The sequence below is a fragment of the Asterias rubens genome, chromosome 8 (assembly GCF_902459465.1).
Source record: "Asterias rubens chromosome 8, eAstRub1.3, whole genome shotgun sequence".
In the NCBI taxonomy this organism is placed as follows: Eukaryota; Metazoa; Echinodermata; class Asteroidea; order Forcipulatida; family Asteriidae; genus Asterias; species Asterias rubens.
The window spans coordinates 5,913,020-5,939,915 of NC_047069.1; the positions used below are offsets into that span (position 1 = coordinate 5,913,020).

General features: G+C 39.2%; 1 protein-coding gene across 1 annotated transcript in view; it reads right to left on the reverse strand.

Moving 5' to 3' along the window:
- Positions 1–988: 988 nt before the first annotated feature.
- LOC117293542 (periodic tryptophan protein 2 homolog) overlaps positions 989–26,896 on the reverse strand; it is a 44,167-nt gene continuing 18,259 nt past the window's right edge. The window contains exon 18 of the mRNA XM_033775900.1: positions 989–1,218. Within this exon, the coding sequence (XP_033631791.1) occupies positions 989–1,218 (230 nt within the window). The remainder of the gene's footprint in view (positions 1,219–26,896) is intronic.

A 26,896-nucleotide genomic window follows, 5' to 3' on the forward strand; every position in this document is an offset into this window, starting at 1 on the left:
ACATAAAACTGTTTTACCTACAATACAAAGTGGTCATTCTTTTTTTTTTTTTTTTTTTGAGTGGAGTACACTTGCTCTAGTTGTGTTAAGTTTTCACAAGACGTTTTCCGCACACACCCCTTCGCTTAGCAATAAGTGTACCTGGGCTCTTTTATGTTCCTTACACAACACACAGGACCTACGGCATTACATCCCATCCTAAAGATGAAGCAAATAACTGCCAAGTTTCTTGCTTGAGTCGGGTGCACTTGACCGCTCGGCCACAACGCTTCCTGCATGAGTTAACATTATCAACACATAAGCGGCCCTTTTACACGAAACATTGTTACATGAAACCTAAACCCCACATTTGGTGAGCAAATCAGATATGGACAATGGTGTCTTCCACTTATATGGACCCCGGTTCAATTCCTGCCTGAGACCAGTGCATCGCACACTTCATTCTTATTCTGGTACATACTACATGTACTACTGTTATCAACACAAAAGCAGCCCTTGTTTACATGGCACTATTGCATGGAACCTAAACCCTACAGTTGGTGAGCTTGGGTGACTTAGGTATCATCCCTGCCTTTCACTTCTGTACAAATTGAGGTACTTTTGGTCAATAAAAATAAAAACCAAGTCCACCGAACTTATCAGGTCCTGGGTTAACTGAAGGATGAGAGTCACTGCTGAGAAAAAAGTCTCAAACTGGGATCCAGATCATAAAAAAAACGATAAAAATTGCACTTTATGATCACCTCTTTGAGTTAAAAGATTCCAAGGAGCTTTTTGGAACAGTATCCTCAGTGCTAGAGAAGTAGATTATTAGTAATTTGGAGAGAAAAAAGCATATTGATTACCACTGCTGAAATCACCAGCCACGGGCCTGCAAATCCTGAGTTTACTGGCCCAGGGCTTAATCCACTGGCCTTGGGCCAACCTGCCAGAGTCAAATGCGAGCCATAGTAATAGAAGTTATAAAGTTTCTAAGAAATTGATGCACTTACAGCTTTCCAAGATCTTGATGTTTCCTTGTGAGACTCTTCTGCAGGGCTCTGAGCAGCGCCTGCGTGGAACTCGACTGAGTCTGGAATCTAGGGCAGTACAAGGTGAGTAGACGCTCACACCAGGTCAGGTAGAACTCGAGGTGAGCCGAGGTGTCCAGTTGAGTAGTCAGGAAACTCAGCATCTTCTCGGTGTACGCCATGGGCAAACTCTGGCACACTGACTCAACTGTTAACAAAACAAAACACAATAAAATCATAAGGGTTTGTCGTTTACCTTTTCAGTGACCGACCAGCAGGACCAGCAGGACCAGTCCGGCAGGTTTTTCGCTACTCCACTGTCTAATAATAAACAGAGATGCATTTTAACACTTAACTGGCCAGCCAGACCATTTGGAGAGAATTTTCAGTGGTCCTCAGGCTTTGGCAAGGGAACCACTGTTAAGGGATAACGTTGATCAAAACTCCCTGATCAAAATTTCCAATGCATTGTAGTTTGGGATCTTCTAGGAATCCTAAGGACACACTCCCATAGAGCTGCAGACAAAAACAATACAGCATTTTGGTCGAGCCAGAATACAAACCATACAACTCTCGCTGGGCGTGTAGCCGACAGGACAGTCCAGAAGGATTCGTGGATATTTTGAGGAAGATAATTATTTTTGTGATTCGGTGGCCTAAAGACATTTTCACTGGTCTCGGGCCAGTGGGCCACAGTTAATTTGACCTCAGCATTAGAAATGTGTAAACATACATGTAACAGGCATGATTATAATGGTCTTTGGAAAAAAGAAGAATATTTTATTGAGTACAAGGGCTGACCTACATGTACACATGATGTATGCTCTTATCTACATTTTAGGCTATTTAAAGACAGTGGACACTATTGGTAATTGTCAAGTCCAGTCTTGACCAGTCTTCTCACTTGCTGTATCTCAACATATGCATAACATAACAAACCTGTGAAAATTTCAGCTCAATCAGTCATCGAAGTTGCGAGATAATAATGAAAGAAAAAACACCCTTGCCACACCAAGTTGTGTGCTTTCTAATGCTTGATTTCGAGACCTCAAGTTCTAAATCTGTGGTCTCGAAATTAAACTTGTGGAAAATTACTTATTTCTCAAAAACTACGTTACTTCAGAGGAAGCCGTTTATCACAATGTTTTATACTATCAACCTCTCCCCATTACTCGTTACCAAGTAAGTTTTTATGCTAACAATTATTTTGAGTAATTACCAATAGTGTCCACTGCCTTTAATCACAATTTTTTAGATATTTTCTAAGTGCAAATAATTTGGGAAAACAGACTTAAGTAGGAAGAACATCATGCCTGATATAACTAGAATAGCTGAACCGGAATTCAACTACTTTAACTCCATGAGCACTGTAGCCTAATGACCTTTGGGGAAAAATTGTTAAAGGATGAGAGTCTGATGTTTCCTGTGAGAGCCGAAGATTACTTTATGAATCTCTTCTTCTTTTTTAACATGCATATCACATAGAGTTAGGAAGAGGCAATTACGAGTACATCTCTCATTCAAGTGCAGAACATCATGACCCACAAAGGCTAGAGTTCAAGCTGGCTCTTCAGGGCCTATCTCCTGACTATATATATCTGATCTTCTGCATAAACATTCTCCTCTTTATCCCTTCTGCTGGCCAATCCCTACTGATGCATACTACTCAATTCTATGGTCAAAAAGCCTCATACTTCACTGCACCTTTGTTATACAACGACTTGCATCTTGCTATTCGCAAAACTGCCTCTCTCCTGATTTTCAAGGGCCTATTTAAAGCAATGAACACTATTGGTAATTACTTACAATATGTATTCATAAATACCCCAGACAGTTTCTCTACTCCTATTGGTGGAGAGTGCGTCATGTGGGGATGTTTAAACGGTTGATAATGACCAGTGTTTATAACCGGCTAGCTTCCGCGTGTCGGCGTGCAAGATTATCGCGCGGAACGCGCAATTCATAGCTATGTAACAGCACGTAATTCAATTCTAAGCGCGCGCTCATAATCTATTTCTAAGCGCGCGCGCATACACAAAACCCACGTGCAACATACTCTTCACAAAGTTTTTGAAAAAAATATTTCAAACCGCGAATTTTCAACTGTCAAAGTGCCTGTAATTAAATTTTGTAAACGTTTTTTAGCAAAAGGGCATTTATGAATGGGAATAAAAGAGTAGTCACTCGTTTTTACACGTCCGTTTAAAACTTGCAGGGTCATTGCCGTGAGATAAAGGCCCTCGTCGTTGACCCTGCCGGCTTTAAACGGCCGTGTAAGAACTTGTCACTACCCTTTTATTCCCTTATTATTATTGGTAACAAGTAATGGGGAGCTGTTGATGGTATAAAACATTGTGAGAAACAGCTCCCTCTAAAGTGACCTAACTTTCGAGAAAGAAGTCATTTTCCACGAATTTGATTCCCAGAATTAGAATTTGAGGTACCGAAATCAAGCATCTGAAAGCACACAACTGCGTGTGACAAGGGTGTTTTTTCTTTCATTGTTATCTCGCAACTTCAAAAACCGATTGAGCTCAAATTTTTACAGGTTTGTTATTTTATGCATATGTTGAGATACACCAAATGAGAAGACTGGTCTTTGACAATTACCAATAGTGTCAAGGGTCTTTAAAGACACTTTGTTTGAATCTTTATTTGTGTAACAAATTGCTTTATGAATTTCATTTCATTGCTTTATGTTTTTCTTTGTACTCGCCAAGCTGACTCTCTTCTAATTTTCAAGGGACTTTTTGGACTCATTTGTTTGAATCTATGAGATTCCCTTGTGGTTTATATTGAAATCTATATAGTGTAACAAATTGATGTATGTATATATTCCATTTCATTGTTTTTATGTCGCGCTTAGACGCTCCTGCATTATGCACTAAATAAATATCTGATAATTGAAGCAAAATTTACACAGTCTACAGACTAACAAGACTGCAATTGACATTAACTTCACAATAAATATAAAGTAATGTTTGAGGCTTTGCATGGTGTGAAGGATAACAATAAGTTATAAAACTACTCAACTTATGGGTAAAACCTTGTAATAATTCCCCTTGAGGAACTGCAGAACCTCAGGAACTGAGGAACCTCACCTTTAAAGGTCAACAAACTGACACAGACTGACCGAACCAAACTCATTAAATGGCATCACGTCTTTGGCAAAAAGTACACAACCATAAACAAAATTGTGTATGTTCTCAAAGAGGTAAATAAAAAAGACAGTGCAGTTTAAGATATAACAACAAGGATGTTTACCAAATAAAACCATGAACTATGGTTTACTTAACCTAGAAAATATATCGGGGACTGAATGGGGATGGGGAGTTGTGGGCCGGCCAGGCATGCAGTCAATTCAATTAGGACTGTAGAGGAAGGACAGTCCGTTCAGAGAAGTGCAAAATGTGAAGGAGCATGCACATACTCAACATCTCATATCCAAGGAAGGACAGAAAACCGGGAAAAGGAAGAAGAAAATCAATGTCAGCGACGGAGGAAAGTATGTGTACACACGGCAGAGAGAGCCTGCATCTCAAATATAATGCAGACTATAAAGCATATCAACACTGCAGACTTTCCAAATTCAAGATTAGGTCTAAAGTGTGGTTTTTTTTGTGGGCTACTGTAGTTTAATGCATCCCTTCTGACAGGTAAAGTAAACGACACTTTAACTGTCAGCGGAGAGCAGAGAGCGGAGAGCGACGAGGAAGAAAAGAATCTGGGGAGTTATTTCAAATTCTTTATTTGGGAATCCCGGATCATGGAGGGAAAAGTAATTATTGGAAAGTTTCCGCAGCTGGCCATCAGAGTGTGAACAACTCCAATTCCACGCTCGTTCAGCTGAGGATAAAGGGTTCAGTCTAGCTTGCTAGCACCTCCCTCCTTACCACCCCCCTCCTTTCCAAAAGCCCGGAAAGATATTGAATGTGTGATATGACCTTGTAAACATAAAATGTCAAGGAAAAATGGCCCAATCTATTGTCAATATATTAACGGCTTGAGAAGGCTGCTCTGAAAGGTGAAAAGTAATTTCCCTTTGTGGAAGAAAAATCATTCGGACACACTCCCCCCCCCCCTTCTCTCAAAGACTTCTCTCTCTTTTTATAGGACAACTTTATTAAAGGGTTGGTTCAGACACTACAGGTGAATTAAAGGTGATCTTTCTGGGAAATTATTATGTCAAGGAACTGTCACAGTTGGTTTTTTTCCCTCTTCTTTCATGAAACATACCATAAAGGGATGGTACATGTACATCATTGGTTATTGGAAAAGTACATTCCAATCCTCTAGTTTTCATAAAAACCATAAAAAGGATGCCACATTATTGGTTTATGAAAGAGTTCTTGGGCATCTATACTGTGGCAAAAAAAGTAAATAAAGAGATGTCGAACTGGCTAATAAAAGTGGATGATTTACAATATTACGCATTTCTGCAAGTAACTCTTGCAACAGTAGATCAGTGAGGATCAGCGCAGACAATGACCATTTATATCAATAGGAAACAAAACATTTACTTGCTGAAATGGTGCCCATGCGTATTTCACGTTCCAACAATAGATAAAGCTTCAGTTCTGCATCTTGCGCCTTGCGGCGCTCTATAATCTTTTATGCAATTCATTCACAATTTCAACATTAAGTATGTAGTATGTTTCAATTGCATTTAAAGGGTGAATTAAAAACACAGGTAGTTACTCCAAATAATTAATACAAACTTACATGTACTGTACATGGTAAGAAGCACTGCAGCTGTTGTTAATGTACGTGTATATTATTTTGAGAACAATTCCATTCAAATGAATGGAAAACTTTCTCAGATCGTGTATACCAATTATTCTTCCTGAGTGAACCCCAAGTAAAGCTCAAGAAATTCTGCAATATCTCACTAATGTTATGATGTTACCACCATTTTATGTTCACAGGTTAGTTTAATTGTGTATACGTTACATGTACAACTACAAATCAAGTGAACGCTTCCAAAAACCAAAGGCAACAAGAAATCACAACAGCTTGTCCACAATACATAAGAAGGTGCTTTATTTGTTTGCCCTGCCTAGATTGTTATACATTTTTCCAGCTAAAGCACTTCATGGTTAAGTATTCATGTCAGGATGTCAGGAGCTGTACGTGTTGGGCTGATACTTCATGGAGGCGATAGAGGCAATTATCTTCACGCCTCTGGCCTTGATGCCCCTTGAAATGTTCCAGAGCAAATTTCCTTCACTGCATAGTGTTAGCCAGAGTGATGTCTTGGTGTCTTTTGGACCCCGTCTTTTTATTTGGACACCCTGTAGTATCTGTCATTTACATGTAAATGCAGGCCGTCTGACACTTCACTGAGGCAATGAAGGCGATTGCTTCCATGCCACCTGGTCATTGCCTTGGTGCCCTTGAAATGTTACAGTAGAAATTTACAATTTCCTCATAGGGTCTGTGCCCTTAACTAAGGAGAAATGACTTGGTGCCCTTGCCCTTTCGAAAAACAAAGCACACAGGCCTGTATATATTGAACATGTAAGTGAACAATTTGGACAACTGGTTTTTAAGTTTCCAGCAGATTTGGACACCATTACAAAATCCTTGGTTAACAGAGGTGCCCAAGGAAAAAAACTGCCCTTCCCTCCAATAGAAGTATCATGCCAGGAGTTGATAAGGAAATACTGTCACCAATTATGTATAAACACGAGTTTGCTAGCAGAAACGTCAACAATCACAATGAGGAATTTCATGAGTTTACGTAGCCATTGAGTGATCGTGATGAGAGTTGCAAGTGTGCGTGCATAACAATCAGCGTAACTAAGGTTTCGCCACTTACAAAGACACGCACAGCATTGAGACTCTGTAAGCAGAGACTGCCCACTGCATAGTGAAGAGCGAAATGAATTATCTAACATCACTCCAATGCCTGATAGCAATGCCGACTTCAGATGGTACTCGAGCTGTATCTATGAAAGCATCTGATGCCGCCAGCTGCCATTCCCAATGTGCGTTATAATCTCGTTCGTTTTGTTGTAGTTTGTTATCAAAGCCAGGACCTTAACTTCAAGGGTAAATTGTTCTGCTACTGAAAGTGCTGGAGTGACACCCCCACAAATCTCCTGACAATTATCTGCAAACCTTGTGTACAGGTCTTTGCCCTGCGGAGAAAGCGTGAATGCCTCATGTGTTCAATGAGTATAATGGCATGGTCATGTATAATGCCCTTGATGTCAAAATCTCGGCACAAGAAGACCATGATAATGCTGTCACTGCCACATTCCCTTTATTCAATAGAGAGCTAATGGTAACTGGGCCAATTTTTATGGCGCTTCTCCACAAGGTTTCCTCCAGATTTGGTAGAAGGGTGTTTAAATTTACTGGAAATTTAAAAAATAAATAGGGTGTCCAAACTGACAATACCTACATTTAAAAGACAGATAAAACAGAGTCTTGGCCTGATGTTTATTTTTTTTCTCAGGACAAGGCAGACTTTCCTCAGTAAACTGAAACATTTCAAGGGACACCAAGGCAATTACCGGGGGCGGTGAGGCAACTTGCTGTTGCCTGCACGATAACGAATGATGTGTGATGATATAGATTGTCCTATGGTTTGATGAAGTCACTTCACTCATGAAACAAATTGATCTCGGTGAGGAGACAGAGAGGCTCTCCAGTGAGGTGGGAAAATACTAGTCAGGTGGGAGAAGTGGGGAGGTCAGGCGGTGAAAAAAAATGCTCAAAGCTGCAGTTCCAAACAGGAGTCACACAACAGCCCCCGCCCCCACCCTAGCACAGTTCAGGGGCAAGAGTCATTGGTGACAAAATGAACTGTAACTGCATCTTCAGATACATGTTGAATTGATTGCACATATCCACCTCATGGTACCCCATGAGTTATAGATCCAGCTAATCTCAGTAGCCTCATAACTAGAGGGCCCAATATCATGGCTCTGCATACCGCAAAATTCTGCGATTATGATCGCCAGTCTCTGATATACTATGCAAGCGTCGAGTTCCCACTATTCTGTGCAAGACAGAGAAACACTGCCATTGTCGTACATGTATACGCCCCTCTATTGACCCCTTGCACGCGCATCACACGGGGCGACCAATGCCACGCTCACCATGTTGGTGGGCAGTTAGGTTTACGTGTATTAATGATTGTATTAAGCTTAAGTAGATAACTTAAGACCAGTATGCTCACTTGGTGTATTTCAACATTGACATGCATAAAATAACAAACCTGTCAAAATTTGAGCTCGTCGAAGTTGCGAGATAATTACGGAAGAAAAAACACCCTATCACGAGAAGATGTGTGCTCTCAGGTGCTTGATTTCGAAACCTCAAATTCTAAATCTGAGGTCTTGAAATTAAAATTACTTCTTTCTCAAAAACTACGTTACTTCAGAGGGAGCCGTTTCTCCCCATTAAAATAAGGTTGTATGCTAATAATTATTTTGAGTAATTACCAATAGTGTCCACTGCCTTTAAATACTAACCAGTGAAAATTTCATTGAAAAAAGTGTTAGTCATTTTAAGAACATCACTGTTAATCTGGAGAGGTTTTGTCCACACAGGAAGAACAACTAACTGGATTACACAATCTGAGAAACGTTTCTGAGAGTATTGTTTCTTAAATTTAAATTTTGAGGAATAAAACCTGATATCTTTGTCTTTTTCCACACCTTCGAAGTGAGATGATCCTCAAAATGCTTTCGAGAGCTGCTGCACTTCCAACTAACTAAGTTTATAATCGATCTACCTTCCCTTTAAGAAAAGTTAAAACCAACTGAAAAGAGGTGCCCCCCTTTCCCTTTGCCCATCATCAAATGATGTGGGAATCTGCTACGATTCTGTGCATGATAGGGATTAACTGCTGTACCTGTACACACCCCTGTAACGGGCCTGTAATCAAGGGCTGACCTACACATGTACAAATGGTGTAAGCTTTATGAGACATTCATAAATACATGTACCTCAGACAGTTTCATTATTCCTATTGGTGAAGAACGCATCACATGGGGGTGTTTAAACGGTTGATAATGACCAGTGTTTATAACCGCCTAGCTTCCACGTGTCAGGCGCGCAAGATTATCACGCGGAACGCAAGTCATAGCTATTAGTAACAGCGCGTAACAGCGTGTAACCTACTTCTAAGTGCGCGCGCGCGTAATCTATTTCTAAGCGCGCACACGTACACACAACCTACGCGCAACAGACTCTTCACAAAGTTTTTGAAAAGTATATTTAAAACCTCGTATTTTCAACTGTCAAAGTGTCTGTAATTGTATTTTTTTAACGTTTTTTAACAAAAGGGCATTTATGAATGGGAATAAAAGAGTAGCGTAAGAACTCGTCGCTACCCTTTTATTCCCTTATTTAAGGCTGTTTAATCACAAGTTTTTCAGACTTCTCCATGAACAAAAACAAATCGAAAAACAGACTACTGTAGAAAGAATATATCATGCCTCCTTTAAGCAACAAACAAAACTGAGATCGTCTGGGAAAGTGAACACCACAAACCTAAAGCCTTGAATCTTCAGTCCAATATCAACCCGACCTCCGCTATAGATTGATCGAGTGAGTCCCTCTTGGTAGTTTGTCCAGGCTGCATTTAAATTTAGAGTAGCCATACAGGGTGGAAATGCATAGTAGCGTTGTGTCCACACATTGTCAAGTGTCATGTAAGATTCACGATGTCTTTTTCAGCGGTCCCGATGGACCCTCTTGTCATATGCATTTCCTCCAGCGCGTTGTTTTATGTTACTTTCTCTTTGAGCGAGGGGGCCACTCCGTTTATATAGGAATTTACGGCCTCAAACGTAGGACGCTTTTATTACCTTCTCGTTATTCAGCAATCGATGGGTTGTTCAAGAAATCGTTTTATTTTGCTTCTGCCTTGAAGACGACAAAATTCTCAGCTGAATACATGTGTAAAGAAAGAGTTACTCCTGCAAGACTGGTGAGATGTCTAATGAAGTTAATTGAATATTTTAGGGATGCACAAATAAAAATTGACTAGAACTGGGGATTTGACCTACGACCTACCGATTATTAGGGAAGCCCTCTACCTACCTACTAAACTATCTAACCATAATGTTGGCAGTCTCCCTAATTTCGCCCAGTCAGTTTCCCTTGTGGTTTAATACTTAAAATCATTCTGAAGTAAGTCAAATGTTTCCTTTCTTTATAAGTGGAAAACACAGTCATGTAAACTATCTCTACAAAGCATCCCTGTAGGATCTATTTATTTGGAACTTGTACCGTTGTGACGTCAGAGTGCATTCTCCGAAAGACGATAAGATTATACTTCGAAAACCCTCAAATCAAGTACAAGCGAGTTTTTCTCAGAGCCAACACTACTCAAAGTTTTGTTTATGTATAAAAAATATTATCCCCCCAAATTTGAATCTGAGAAATGTAACTGCCAGTAAAATCTCTCAGGCTGTGTATTCAAATTATAGATTATTCTTCCTGTGTGGACATATTCGCTCTGGATTTTCAACATTTCGCAATAAAATTTTCATGGGCTATTTTGCTTGTATCTATACTTATAAAGGATTAAAACAATCAAACAGTTCCCTAAAGGAATACATTGCGTTTAAAAACACCACTGATCATAAGTGAACTGAATTTGTATCCTCAACTTGTCCTTTGTTTTCCTGGAAAAGGAGGGGGGGGGGGTAGAAAAAAAGAAAGCAAACCGTGGGATGCTTGGAATATCAATATCACAAAGCTCCAACAAGTCTGTTTATTATATCTGATCAATTTCATTGAAATATCAAATGGAGAACACGGACGATAATTGATAATCAATAGTGGTAACTATCTCTCCCGTTTTATCTTATTACGCTCATTCATGACACCCAACCGGAAACATATCCATGTAAAGACAACGCAATTAGCGTGCAACGGTAACCCAGCTGTCTCAACAAAACAACGTTTAGTCGTAAACTTAGACAAAATTAGAATTTAAGTCAAAATACGAGCGTAATTGACTTCGCACTAAGGTGACACGGACTGTCACTTCCTTCCCGTGTACGAGCAAATTAGCAGCGAGCATGTCACCGGCTAGTCAATTTGGGGAATAGAAAACGGCAGAAATTACCGAACATTAGAGAGAGTCGGGAAGAAAGCAGAGGCGCCTGACATTTATGGTTGAGCCATTCGAAGAACGATGTGAAAGCGGAGCCAGGACAATGAGGGAAAACGCCCCTCGGCGAAAGCAAGCGGATATGTCCACTGCTTGGATACTTCAGTCAAGCTACGGACGAGAGAGAACTTACTTAGCAGCACGATACAGCCCACAATCACAGACTTATAAGAGACTTGCACGGTGTAAATATATAAATATCTTAGGGGGTAGTTTAGCGGACGGGAGCAGGTAAGGGGAACAAACCATCTAAGGGTGTTTACAATCTTCAGGGATGGCTTCCTCAAAACGCGATGGCACTTTAAGCAGGACCATTAAACTTAATTTGCAAAAGCTCATTACTTGAAAAAATTGGACATTACAACAAAGTGACAGTATTCGGTGACTAAAAATGTCTTTAAAAAGTGTGTAATTCTGATACATTTTATGGCTTAAAAACACTCTTTCTTTCTCTGGGCTGCCAACATTTGCATCCTGCCATCAGGGAGATGTTGTACATGTACAACAACCAGGGAGATAATTAAAATTGTACATTCCACATAATCGGGAACAAAGTTTCCACGACCAGGGAGATTGTCAAAATTGTTCATCAGAACATGGAAAGATTTTCAGGGAACTTTCGGCAGAATCAGGGAGAGTTTACAACTCTGGACAATGAAGGTTTTATTATTGCTTATGAATCAGGACCTCTGTAAAAGATCCTGTTATTTAAAGATATTTATCAGAGTCGAGGTCAACACTTACATATCATCTTTGTAAATTATACTTTTTACAAAGTGGGGTACCATTAATATTATTAAATTTTCAAGCACAACTTCAAGACCAGCGGACTTGTCCGGTCATCAATTTATCGGCTTGATGCTAAACAATCTGGCCTCAGGCCTGCAGCCCAGTGTAAATTTCAGTAAAATAGATTTATCTAATCTGACAAATCTGGCATTACATCTTATCAGTAACACACATCAAAGGCATTTATCAATAGTTAACAAATTTCAGGAAAATTTCATATACAAAAAATGTTTTGAAATCATTCAAATATAGAGAACGACAGAATTGATTTCAAAGTTTACATACAATTGTGGCAGATTGTGGGAAACGGGAGACCAGAAATGCTTTTTTCAACCTTGATGGCAGTCCTTAGGACAACTCCTGCAGTACTCGGGTTACAATCAATCAAAAATCATCGTATTTCATTACACTGCTGTCACAAAGGGTCTGATCAGGCTTATTTCTCTTGGCACAATCAAAATTAGCAATGATGAGTTTGGGGTAAAAGAGAGTTCGAATGAGCTGTTTTCAAGACTTTTTCAGTATTTCGGATAAAAATGAGACATCTTGCATGGTTTTACCCCGTGCACAAGCGCAGCACACTTATTTTTACACGCGTTTATGCTGTCCACCATTTTGAGATTTAAAGTGTGCACGAGGGAATAAACTCCCAATAGGTGGAAATGGTGGCGAGCATTTTGCAAAGGTGAGTTCGGCAAAGAGCGATTGTTCGGTGTGCTTTCAAATCAAAACTAATCATTTGTTTTTCAATGACAACCAAACCTGGCGTAAAATTCACTGACGGAAACAATTTCTGAGAGCTTCTTAAAATAACAGGCCAGTTAACACAATCAGGCGTGACATCTTTTGAAAATTAAGTGTGCTTCAAGTATACTGCCTTTAGGATGTTTCCATGTCATGGATCTTGGTGTTTAGATTTGTATGCTTCAGCATTAGTAATTTTTTCAATAAATTCATCGACAAATTTGTGTTAGTTTGATATTTTCTGTTAATTGGAGCAACACCATGAGCACTTTTGTAGATTCTGCACTATCATGGTGCTATGTAAAGGAAACAAGATATGGTACTTCAAAAAAATAGCCCTAAATACCTTGCTGGGAAACACTGTACATTTGAGTGCCTGAACAGCTGAGTGACGGATTTGAGTGGTTTAATAAGAAGCCACTATTATTATTACTGAAAGATGTCATCTTCATTATTAACTTCATTATTATCTTCATGTCAAACTAACAATGTAAAACAGCCATTTTGCCACCCATATTTTTAACGAGACGCCGTTTGACAGTGGACTGTGTACAATACTCTTCACTGGCAGACTAAACCACAATCTAAAAAGAGCAACCCCCATAACAAAAAAAAAGGGCGCTAGAATAAACAGACAGATAGCAAAAATATATTTGATTTGTGTATCTACTTCCTGGGTATATTATGTTCTTTGGAGAACTTGCCTCGCTACATATTTTATGTTTCAGAGATACATAATCTCTACTGCCGCAGAGTCACCCGAAAATCTACTCCTCGGCAGTAGAATATAGCAATTGACAAGTACTCTGAAGTACATAATCTACCCAGCAAGCAGATACACATGGTGTTACAGCAAACCAAATATATTAATTTGATACCTCACCATTCAATGCCTAAAATCCTACACTATATAAACTCTTACACATTGTAGAGGTTAACAGACTCTCTTATATCATTTCAAACAGATATCCACGTGTTTTCTTAATACACAAACAGAGTCTTTGCATCGCTGGTGTTGATAGCAGTTTGGCTTCTTTCATCAACATCTGAAGGTGTAGGGAGATCTAAACTACATTGTAAATCCCGGAACCAGGAAAAATCATTGATAAAAGCCAAGGCCTGCGTTGCCAAATAGATTGGTCTGCCAGTGTCACACGCTAAAAATAAAACCAAAACCAATTTCTGCGATATCTCTTTAATACCAGCGCTTCAGATGCAATTCATGCTGGCAGCCTGCGTGATCTTGGTGTTTATTACAATTCGCTCACGAAACAAGCAGACAAGAAATAACATTCTCCTTCATTTCTGTCCGAATATTATTTTTGTAACGGAATACCTTGCGAGGAAATCAATGAATTTGAGGGTCTCTCCGGTTTGCGAGGAAATTTTCTCATTAAAGTCGATACTTATACAGTTTTGACACACGTGTATTGGCAGAAGAATAATGTGTGCCAACTGCATGGTGCTTTTGGTAGTGTGGAATTGTTTCACCTTGACCAGATTTAAAGGGAGGTTATTCCTGTAATATATCAACACTAAAGGGCGCTATTCCCGCGAACCATGAGTTACTCTCATATGAATAAACGTGTATCTGGAAGTTATACACTGTGAAGATATCCACTCATTTCATGGTGACAGCGGTAAAAAAAAAACTGCATTCAGCCATGAGTTACTCTCATTATGAGTAAACGTGTACAGTGTATACTGAAAGTTATACTCTGTGAATATATATCCACTCATTTCAATACCTTTGGCAATAACTCAAATAACTAATGAGCCTAACAACTTACTTGGTTAAGAGGACTAGAGAGCTGTTTATATTATAAAACATTGTGAGAAACAACTCCCTTTGTAGTAATACCTTTGTCAAAAGCTGGTGTGATGTGTCTTTAGACATTTTTTTGCCGGCTCAACAATACAGATACAGATACAGATGTAGTTTTAGGGAAAGAGATAATTTTTCAACTAAAATGTGAATCTGAGAAAAGTTTGAAGCATGAAACCCTCCTCAGGCATCTGTGCAATGAGGGTGTTTTTTCTTGAATTTCTGTTTGCAACTTCGATGACCACTTGAGACAAACAACGACCTCAGGAAAGTACCAAGTATACACAGTGCTTACACAAATTGTTGTATAAGTACGAGTAAAACCAAATAACACGTATTTTTGGTTGTGGGGCTAAATCGTCACTTCGTACAAATGCCAACGATGTTGTGTACAGCTGTTTGCACATGTCAGAACTTCATACTCTCTGAGCGTGTTACAGAGTCAACACGACCACAAATTTAAAGCACAATCAGATTATGTGGGTTATGTTACTGCATGGTCAACACAAAGTCTGCCCAAAATGCACACGAACGACAATACAAACACGTTGGAATACATCTGCTGGCAAACGTTGTTTTCTGAAAACTACATAGCTCTCTAGTACATGCCACAAACATTTCTGCACCCAGGGGGCCCGAAACATCAATAGACCTTTTGCACATGAGAAGAGCGCCCTCGCCTAGGGGTCAAAAGAAGGTTTTTCATTGGCCAATCCTGTGCGCTGCGCCTGTAAGTCTGTGCATTCCTTTATTTCATCATTGGTTAACCAATGGACATTATTGGTAATTGTCAAAGACCAGCCTTCTCACTTGGTGTATCTCAACACATGCATAAAATAACAAACCTGTGAAAATTTGAGCTTGATTGGTCATCGGAGTTGCAAGATAACTATGAAACAAAAAACACCCCTGTCACACAAAGTTGTGTGCTTTCAGATGCTTGATTTTGAGACCTCAAATTCTAAACCTGAGGTCTTGAAAATCAAATGTGTGGAAAATTACTTTTTTCCCAAAAACTACGTCACTTCAGCGGGAGCTGTTTCTCACAATGTTTTATACTATCAACCTCTCCCCATTACTCATTACCAAGTGAGGTTTTCTGCTGATAATTATTTTGAATAAATATCAATAGTGTCCACTGTCTTTAATACTGGAGTATTTCAATGCATTTTACTTTGTGCACTAACAATGAAGTGAATCATAAGAAAATACACAAAATAAATCACTAATTAATTCAGGAACAGATGCGTAGTAATTACTTATTTTTGCAATAAAGTAAGCATATTTCAACTATGAAGTTCCGTCTCTGACCAATTGTTCCGGGGTATTGTAAAAAAAAAAAATCAAAATTGATGAAAAACAACATTCAAACACACTTTACTAAGAACAGCCGCAAGCCGACATTTTAGACGGTAACATTTCCAAAGAGAACATAAAACCAACGTTCAGATTACAACTCATCAACCTAATTTCCTACTACACCATAGCTTTATTTTATCAAGATTACCCCCCCCCCCTGCCCAACCAAAAAATACAATGAAAGTCATTACAGATTTAGAGTAAACGGTCCATTACACAATTGACAATTTTTTCCAAAGCATGTTATTGAGATGACATTTGAAGCAATGCCTAAGTGATGGGAGGCATGAAAGAGGCATGGAAAACAGAAAACGTTTGATTTGTGTCCGCTCGCCGACAACGGCAATGGTTAAACAGTTATGATTGCCAATGAAAGAGGCCCAAAGGTCCCATATCAAATGTCTTCCCGTTCCCTTTGTCTCATTGATCACAGCCCGAGAGTGCACTCTCTCATTAACATTCATTTTCCGGAACCCACCGAGGTACCTGGCATGCTGACAACCCATCGGCACGAGTTTCCATGTAATCAATATTCTTATAATGTATTTCTCCGTTCTTTACAGTATAGCGTCAAAATCGCTGGCAAAATTATTTCATTTTCGGCCGCTGTGTTTTGTTTTCCTCTTACGACGAAGTAAACGACCGATAGGGGTGTGTCTGTCTTTTTTACGGCGGCGATCTCACCTCCCGTCAAGAATGGAGAAGAATAAAAATGTTGACCGAGTTCAGTGCTTTTTTTATAAACAGTAGCACTTTTGGCCGTCATTGATTTCGGACTGGTACGTCACAAAAGGGTGCGGGAGTATCACATCTCAGGCCGGTTTGTTTTTACTGTGCCCGAGCCAGTGTCTTCTCCCCGTTGATATCACGCTTTCTGTCTTGAGTATCGCGCCTGTCAAGGGATGTTTTTTTACAATTTGGCACGTCCCTAAACAACTCTCCGGTACTGGGGAAATTGATTGTCAAAGAGTGTGCGGCCATTGAATTAAAGACCCCTGTATGGCTGACTCTTGATAATAATGTCACCCATATCATTATTCCAGAATGTCACATCGAGTGTCTGTAGTATTTTGCAACAAATATTTAAGTGACCATTCGATTTTGAAACTGTTCCAAGTCTATCGTTGGATGTGTTTTTCTTGGCTCGATTATTATCAGGAGACTACTGAATTGAGCAACGCAGACGCTTCAAAACTATCATTTTTCACATAAACAACCCTTTGAGTTTCAGACGATGGGTGGGTGAACTTTTTGGTACCGAGAAAATACAGAAAAAATGTGACATATGTGGAGATAAGATTTGAAAATGTGAACATTTCTGGAAAAATGGCTGGCAGGCCTTGGTTCCCCCTCTACTCTAGACCCATAACTTTTTAGATGTTACAATTCAGGAGTTTTATAAGTTCTATGCATCATCATAAATACAAAGCTACAGGTTTGGACACAATGTGGACTATTTCTTTATCCCTTTGGTGACTATTTTACTACTTCTTTCACAAAAGGTTAAAGGGTCAACAAGATTTGAGAAAATCCTGAAATCATGAAAAACCTTAAACCTGTTAATTACTCAAAATAATTATTAGCATAAAACCTTTCTTGGTGACAAGTAATGGGGAGAGGTTGATGGTTTAAAACATTGTAAGAAACAGCTCCCTCTGAAGTGCCATAGTTTTCGAGAAAGAAGTAATTTTCCATGAATTTGATTTTGAAGTTGAGGTCTCGAAATCAACTATCTAAACGCACACAACTTCGTGTGACAAGGGTGTTTTTTTCTTTCATTATTATCTCGCAAGTTCGATGACCGATTGAGCTCAAATTTTCACAGGTTTGTTGTTTTATGCATATGTTGAGATACACCAACTGTGAAGGCTAGTCTTTTACAATTACCAAAAGTGTCCACTGTCTTCAAGAAATCTCCTGTCATGCCTCAAACAAGGGTTCTTCAGTGTTGATTTTTAGGATTTTGTTTAACCTAAGAGAGGGGTTAGTAATATAGAATTCCGACATAGAGGTGCCTTTTCACAAGGAAAAAACTTGCCTTACCCTTACAAGAACCAGCATCATGTCTGCGGTGAACTTAATATTTAAATATTGCAATTTAAATATTGCAATTCATTTTTCAATAACTTGAAGTCCTACTGTTTATTCAGAAAAAAAAAACCCAAACAAACATGATGGTAATAAGAGATGTTAAATTTGCATCGGGGATAAAGAAAATTAATTTTGGTTTTTTACCCATACACCGATGTGTGTTAGCACTGTATACTCAGTACTTTCCCCGAGTCATGTGAAAAAATATCACAGGCATGTTACTTGGGTGGGATTCGAACCCACGACCCTTGCAATTCTAGAGCAGTGTGTTACCAACTAGACTACCGAGGTTGCCTGGTAGCTAGAGGCAGTTTGAATCCTATGTTTTGGCAGCAGCTACCGCAACGATAATAAGAGGTGTTAAATTTGCATCGGGGATAAAGAATATTAATTTAGGTTTTTACCCATACACCGATGTGTGTTAGCACTGAATACTCAGTACTTTCCTATACTGAGCATACAGTGCTAACACACATCGGTGTATGGGTCTGTACTGAGTTTACAGTGCTAACACACATCGGTGTATGACTATGGGTAAAAACCAAAATTAATAAACATGATATTATTGTTCAGCATTTGGGAAGGGGGGGGGGGTGAGTGATAGAGACTGAAAGTAAACTTTGAATTACAATGAACTCCTTCCACAAAGCAACTGAATATAACCAATGTAGGCTTAGCGCATTAATCATCCAAACCGAGTAATTACAGAGTAGGGCGCAATGGTACATACGTTAAAACCAATCGCACAGGCATGTGTAGTTAGAACCTAATCATGCCAGAATCACAGCCGGGTCAATGGCATTACCGACATCCTTACTACTCTCCTTACATCTATATTACCTTCCAAGTATCCCTGGTGCGCTGCGTATTAAACCTTGTGGACTGACTACGTTTTTTTATCAAGTGGTTCAAGCTCATTTAAGACTGTAGATTTTATCAAATCAATATCCAGCCGGGCTAATTCATTGTGCTTAAGTGCCGAGGCCCACGGGCAATGCCAATCAACTATTGCGCCGCTGCTTTCAATAACGTTGTACGTGTACGAGCATACAATCTGGTCATAGACAAGCACAAAATGAAAGATGAACAATGAGTGGGGTGATGCCTAAACCTTATTGTATTGTATACAATTAAATAAAAACGCTACATCCCAAGTCACACAAAACAAACTGATTTTAATGGGAACCTCTTCGCTTAATCTTAAAGTGGAATTTTGTCCCAATGTCAACTTGCTATGTTCATCAGTAATCTAATCTGTAAAAGGAAAGTTAATACATACAGTCAATCACCTCGAAAATCGCAACAAGTAGCCTTGACTTTTGTTAATGTTAAAGGCAAACCAATATTCTTTTGTGTAGAGGGTTGCGACTACATTACAAGGCACAGAGGTTTGCTATTTGGCGCTATGGACAGTAGCAAGGAGCAACCTATGGAATTGTAACGTTCAACTCACAATACAGTAACGGCTCTATCATGTCTATAGTTTGCATATATAGAGTGAATCATGCGGAAAAGGTTGACAAGTTCTTGGTCGTCGAGCTGCCCCCCCCCCCCCCCGCAATGACCTGATTGTTTATGATTGCTTGTTTGTTTGTTTGTTTGTTTTCTGTGGTTGGCATGTAGATCAAGCTGTAAATGATAGCGTGTCTTGGCCAAAAAACATACATGTAGCATACAGAATTCAAGTTTGGATGGCCGAATCTTCACACTATGGGTTTCAATCTCTTGTGCCCTTGAGCAAGATACCTTAACTACAAGTGTTCATTGGTCCCAACTTGTAGATCCTGCCGCTAACATGGTTTGAAATAGAACAAAATATAACTTTAAAGCTGAAGGGCTATATATATCTGCTTTGTTCACAGCATAAATTATTATTTGTGAGGCAGGTGAATAAGCTTGGGCGATATCGATTTATTTTATTCACGATATATCGCCGACACTATATCGCGATATTCGATATAATCGCGATTAATGAAATTTGACATCATCAGTCTTCAAACTCCAAGTGAAAGTTGTAGAAGAGACAGTCATAGTTTAAGAGAGGTGTTCTAATGACCTATTCTTCTGGTTTTACTCCAAACCTATTGGGTGCAAGATGTCTCAGCTAGCAAATACATCGCAATATTTAATCGATATTGCGATATATCGCGATTATCATGATATATCGCGATATATCGCGATATATCGCGATATATCGATATTTCGATTAAAACCAAATCCATCCGATATCGAAATCGTTTCCAAATTAATATCGCTATATTCGATAATATCGTGATATCGCCCAAGCTTACAGGTGAATGTCTTCCCCACTTTATACCAACCATTTCAAGGCCCTAAACTGCCGTGCAGAGTTGCGAGTATGACTTTTTTCTGAACTGCTAGACTGCACTGCGGCGTTAATGTAAACCACAAATCAATGCCAATGAAAATGATCTTCATGCATGTGCCATACATTCGTTGTCTTAATTAAATTTACCACAAGACTGGCAGCAAAACGAAGATGTTAATGCGATAATGGAAAACTGTTTCCTTGAAACCCATCGTGGATGACCAGCGCCCCACATACTGTACTCCACTGCTAACAGATACGAAAAAAATTGGATTTGATAATCAACTGGTGGCATGGCCAGCACAAGCTCAAAGTAGTGAGCCCTCTGTTGACCATTTCAGTTTACTGATATAAGCTGATGGTTGGCCTTTATCGGTAGACATGCGCTATAAACATGTATGACTATTAATATTATATTATTGTTATTATTTGTAACCCATTTTTGGAAACCAGAATTGTTATTCATGCTAAGCTAATTTTCCTGCATAAGCACCTTTAACAAATCTGGCACTGGCGCTCAAGCCATCAGAGCAGGGTTTCAAATCCAAGTCTTGACACTTCGTGTCCCTGAGCAGTCACTTCATTACAATAATTACCTCTCATCAGACAGAAGTCAATTGAGGGCAGCGATTGTCTGAAGCCCAAAGCACAACAAATCCTTGCAATACAGACTGTACATACTCCCTCTAGGGAGCTGAGATGGCCTTAGTAAAGTATCAAATGGACAATGACTGGAGAGATGATGTACTACATGTATGAGCGCAACACTTTCTGAATACTGGTCGGTCTTTACCTTCTCCTTTTCCCCACAGATATCCTCCTTTTTAAAGACAATGTACACTATTGGTAATTGTCAAAGACCAGTCTTCTCACTTGGTGTACATGTATCTCAACAATATGCATAGAACAACAAACCTGTGAAAATTTGAGCTCAATTAGTCGTCAAAGTTGCGAAATAATAATGAAAGAAAAAACACCCTTGTCACACTGAGTTGTGTGCGTTTAGATGGTTGATTTTGACACCTCAAATTCTAAATCTGAGATTTGAAATCGAATTCGTGGAAAGTTACTATTCGAAAACTATGTCACTTCAGAGGGAGCTGTTCCTCACAATGTTTTATACTATCAACCTCTCCCCATTACTCGTCGCCAAGTAAGGTTTTATGCTAATAATTATTTTGAGTAATTACCAATAGTGTCCACTGCCTTTAAGTCTGCCTTGTTGACTAATAAACTACATATTGCTTGTTACACTGGCATTCAGCTGTTGTTTGCTTATCCTGAAAATCACGTGGAAATTTGGTTGGTACACAATCCTGTTTTTATTAAGGAAGAAATTTCATGCTAAGCAAATTCGTGTGCTTACAGGCTTAATGAAATTGGGCCTTGTTCACGACTGTTGTTTTGTTATTTAGCCTTCGAGAGAGGGTCGAAACATCAATGTCATGAACTATTTTTCGCATTTATGTCATAGGTCCTTTCGGTTGGTAAGCAGTTTGCAATTAGCTAATTCTGTCTTCGTGTTGTATTGTCATTTAGCGTTCAAGAAAGAATCTGCTTGGGTCGAAACATCAGGGTCACAAACTATTTTGTGCCATCATACCGTAAGTCCTCTTAGTTGGTAAGCAGTTTGCAACAGCTAATTCTATTTTTCTCGCCCACTTAAAGATCACACTTGCCTGGTAAACACAGGCTACACCATGATCTGGGAGGCAGGTGGTGCAGCTGATAACACGTCTATGATTGATGGGGGCGTCCCAGTCCCATGCACAGAGTATTCATCATGACATGACAAGTCTCCAAGTCTGAATCTCATTTTAATAAAAAAAACAAAAGGTTGATGACACGTCTCGACATCCAAGATCCTCTCTGTTAAAATCTCATTTATCAAACCTTAGTCTCTGAGATTCCGCCATCCCCCTAAGGCATGCTGTCGACAGCACAGAGTGGTGTCCTCTTGCATGTTCGCAGACCACCTGTATCTTAATCCTCACCTCCCCAACATCATGAAGATGACATTCTCATCATTACCAGTTGATAACAAACACAAGTCTGCTCTGTGCGGGGTATTACAATCATATAGTGTCTATAACTCACGTGCAGGTTAGCAGGTGCAGAAAACGTGGGGAATCCGCCGTCACAAATTTATCACTTAATTATGCACCGCCAGTGTGAAAATAGCATTGAAACTTGTCCACCGGACAGAAAACCAGTACTGATCAATCAAAAACAAATGTGCTGCAAAAAAAAACTTTTTCGTTACAGAGAAGAGAGCAAGGTGAGCCAGTTTGTCTGGCCAGGCAGCGTTCTGCTGTAGGCAGTTCCACAGCAAACTCTTGAATGGAAGGTTTTTAGAACTAATTTTCTTGGCTTGATTTGTTGACAGTTGTTAAAAGAGCGTATCATAAGTCCGGAAGCAAAAAAGCATTCAGGAAAACACGTTTCTCCTTTTTTTTTTTCTCCTTTAAAGCGAACTAAATCACTGTATTAATTTTGGTTTATACCCATACACCGATGTGTGTTAGCACTGTATACTTGGTACTTTCCCGAGTCCTGTGAAAAAATATCACAGGCATATAACTCGGGTGGGATTTGAACCCACCACCCTTGCAATTCTAGAGCAGTGTCTAACCAACTAGACTTCCGAGATTGCCCTGTCCCTAGAGGCAGTTCCAATCATGTTTTGGCAGCAGGTACTACAAGGATATAATAGATGTTAAATTTTCATCAGGGCTGAAGAATATTCATTTTGGTTTTTACCCATACACTGGTGTGTTAGCACTGTATACTCAGTACTTACCCGAGTCACTGTACTCGCCAAGAACCCAAATGGAGAAAAGACAAGGAAGTTTCAGTTTTAAATGTGGAAGGAAAGCCCCACAGAATTATTCCATGGAAACCAACGCAGTCAGGTAGGGACTGAAAACTCAATCCACATAGTGCCCCTAGTGGGATTCAAACCAGGGTTCCAGAGGTGGAAGGCATTATATCTACGCCAACATGATCGCCCGAATACAAACTTATCCATTCAAATGACACTGTCCAAAGAAAGTCGTCTGATGTCGCCCAATGGACAAAGCTACATGTAACAAACTACATAGACAACCAGCCAACTTGTCCCGCTAGAGAGACACTGAAAAAAGTCACATCAACCCGACTCTGTGTAATGTATATGACATACAATCTGAACGGCACTATACATTATTGGACCATTGCTCTTAGTTCTGATGAGTAACTCACTGTCCATACATGTAGGTTTCACTTTACAAACAACAGAAAGATGATTATGTATCACTCGGTGCAACAAGGAGCTAATTGAACAGCAAAAAAATGAAGGAGAAAAAAAAACAGATTTATAACGACTGGCAGACCAATCATACTGAGAGGGTCATGTTTTCATGTAAATGAAAAAAGAACTGACAAAAGTTATCAAAAAGTTGTATCCTCTTAAAGACACTGGGCACTATTGGTAATCACTGCTAGCATAAAAACCTACTTGTAACGATCAATGGAGAGCTGGTGATAGTATAAAGCATTGTAAGAAACGGCTCCCTCTGAAGTAAACGTAGTTTTCGAGAAAGAAGTAATTTTCCACTTAAATATTTGAATTTTATTTCAAGACCTCAGATTGTAATTTTGAGGGCTCGCAATCAGTCATCTGAAAGCACACAACTTTGTGTGACAAGGGGTGTTTTTTCTTCCATTATTATCTCGCAACTTCGACAAACAATTGAGTTTAAATTTTCACAGATTTGTTGTTTTATGCGTATGTTGGGATACACCAAGAAAGAAGACTGGTCTTTGACAATTGCTAAAGGTACTTCACAGGTTTTACTGTAAACTTGAGTGTGATACCCGCTAATTGGCAGTTAAAAGACTGCCAACATTTGAATGCACAAGACTGCAAACATTTACATGAACACTGCCATCAGTAGGGCTAGATAGCTCAGTTGGTAGTACATGTAGTGCCGGCACGTTAATCAAAGGTTGCTGGTTCAAGTCCCGCTATAGTAAATATTTCTTTGTCTAACCCCAATTTATTTACCCAAGTAAGTTTCCTTTATGGTTTAAAACTTGACATTTGAAATAAAAAAGTTGCATCCCCTTAAAGGGAAGCTGTACACGTTGGTAATTGTCAAAGACCAGTATTCTCACTTGGTGTATCCCATCATATGCATAAAATAGCAAGCCTGTGAAAGTTTGGGCTCAATCGGTCATCGAAGTTGCGAGAAAATGATGACAGAAAAAAAAACCCTTGTTGGACGAATTTGTGTGCTTTCAGATAGGAATAAAAGACTTCTAGCTAGAAGTCTTTTATTATTTTAGTGAGCAATTACCTCTTTCTCAAAAACTACATTACTTCAGAGGGAGTCGTTTCCCACAATGTTTTATACTATCAAGAGCTCTCCAATGCTCATTACCAAGTCAGTTTTTAAGTTAATATTTATTTTGAGTAATTACCAAACGTGTACCTTCCCTTTGAGGTGATCCCCCTGGCTGCCGCTTCCGAGGTCGTATCGAAAAACTTGGGTGAGATCCCTTATCTACAGTGCAGTTACAGGTTGTATGACTTTTTACTTGCACCCCCAAACACAGACATTGACAAAATAGGGAGACCGCCAACATCAGGGCTAGATACATGTAGCTCAGTTGGTCAAATGGCCGCACTTTAATCAAAGGTCCCACATTAGGGAAAGACTACATGTATGTATCCTAGGGTCAGGCCATTAACTACTTTTGCAAGATTAGGGGTAGATACCTCAGTTGGTAGAGCATGGGCTCGTTAATACTCCTGTTAGATCATACATGCTTATCATCCTCACAGGCATGTGTACTAACAGTCTGATTAGCAGACCCATCATTTCTTTCTGTCACACCATTAAATTGTTGACGAGGCCTGAATCAAATAAGTCTGGCGCCTAACACGACTTGACATCATTATCACCACAAGTCCCCAAAGGGACTCACGACACTGAAGACTTGGGCAATTGAGCTCAAGATGATTTATGCAAAGTGAAATCTATTACACACACAAAGCAGGCCTACTACTCCATGGAAGCAACGGATTGCCTCCAGTACCTCTAGGCCCAATTCCATAGAGCTGCTAAGCACAAAAATTTGCTTAGCATTAAATTTCTTCCTTGATAAAAACAGGTTTACCAACCAAATTTCCATTTGATTTTCAGGATAAGCAAACAAATGCTGAATACCAGTAACAAGCAATATGCAACAAATGAAAATTTGGCTGGTAATCCTGTTTTTTTCTGGGAAGAAATTTCATGCTTAGAAAATTTGTGTGCTTATCAGCTCTATAAAATTGGGCCCAAGTCATTGCCTCGGTGCCCCTTGTAACATTCCTATACAAAATTACAATTTCCTCATAGAGGTGCAGTGTATATGAGTACATAGTGTATATCATATATATAGGTGTTGAGCAAAACAACTGTAACACTAATGCTTTTTAGCATCTTTCTGTTGTTGTCTAATGTTCTTAAAGGCAGTGGACACTATTGGTAATTACTCAAAATAATTATTAGCATAAAAGAGAGCTGTTGATAGAATAAAACATTGTGAGAAACGGCTCCCTCTAAAGTGACATAGTTTTCGAGAAAGAAGTAATTTTCCACGAATTTGATTTCGAGACCTCATGTTTAGAATTTGAGATTTCGAAATCAACCATCTAATCGCACACAACTTCGTGTGACAAGGGTGTTTTTTCTTTCATTATTATCTCGCAACTTCGACGACCAATTAAGCTCAAATTTTCACAGGTTTGTTATTTTATGCATATGTTGAGATACACCAAGTGAGAAGACTGGTCTTTGACAATTACCAATAGTGTCCACTGTCTTTAATGTCTTTATAGATGTATTATAAATAATTATAGATGTTTGATATATGACCAAGGATATTGGAATTGAAGGCCTTGAAGGGCTACATTTTTTTGGTAAACTTTTTTAATTTCAGGCATATGTCCCTGGCTTTTGTTTTGTTTTGATTATGTTTGTATTTTCTATATTTTTGTATGCCGAATTAATAATATAAATAATAATAATAACATGGGTGGGAAAAAGAATCAAGTACATTCCAGTTTGAATCCCACAGCAGCAGCCAGTTTTTGTTCTCTAAATACCACCATCGAGTACACATTATTAATCATTCATCGGCATTGAGCATACAACTAAAACACTGATGCTTTGTTACAACAAAGCTAAGAGAAAAATCAAATACATTCCAGTTTGAATCCCACACCGGCAGCAACTTTTGTTCTCTTCTACAATCCTAAGTATAAACGAGTACACTTTCTTATCGAACATCGGTGTTGAGCAAAACAACTAAAACATTGATGTTGATGTTGTGTAGACCTCAAGGGAATCAAGAGTGAGCGAAATCAAATACCTCCCAGAACACCAGCATCCAATGTCATGGTGCTGCTTAGCGAAGAATTCTGAGCTTACAGAACCATGTAAAGCTTGTAATTCCATGGGCAGTAACAGCTGGGCCCAATTTCATGGCTCTGCTTACCGTAAGCACAGAATCATCAGGGAATTCTGTGCTTATAGCAAGCGTATTTCACGGGTAAGCGACAAATTTAGGCTTCTGCATGTGCGTAC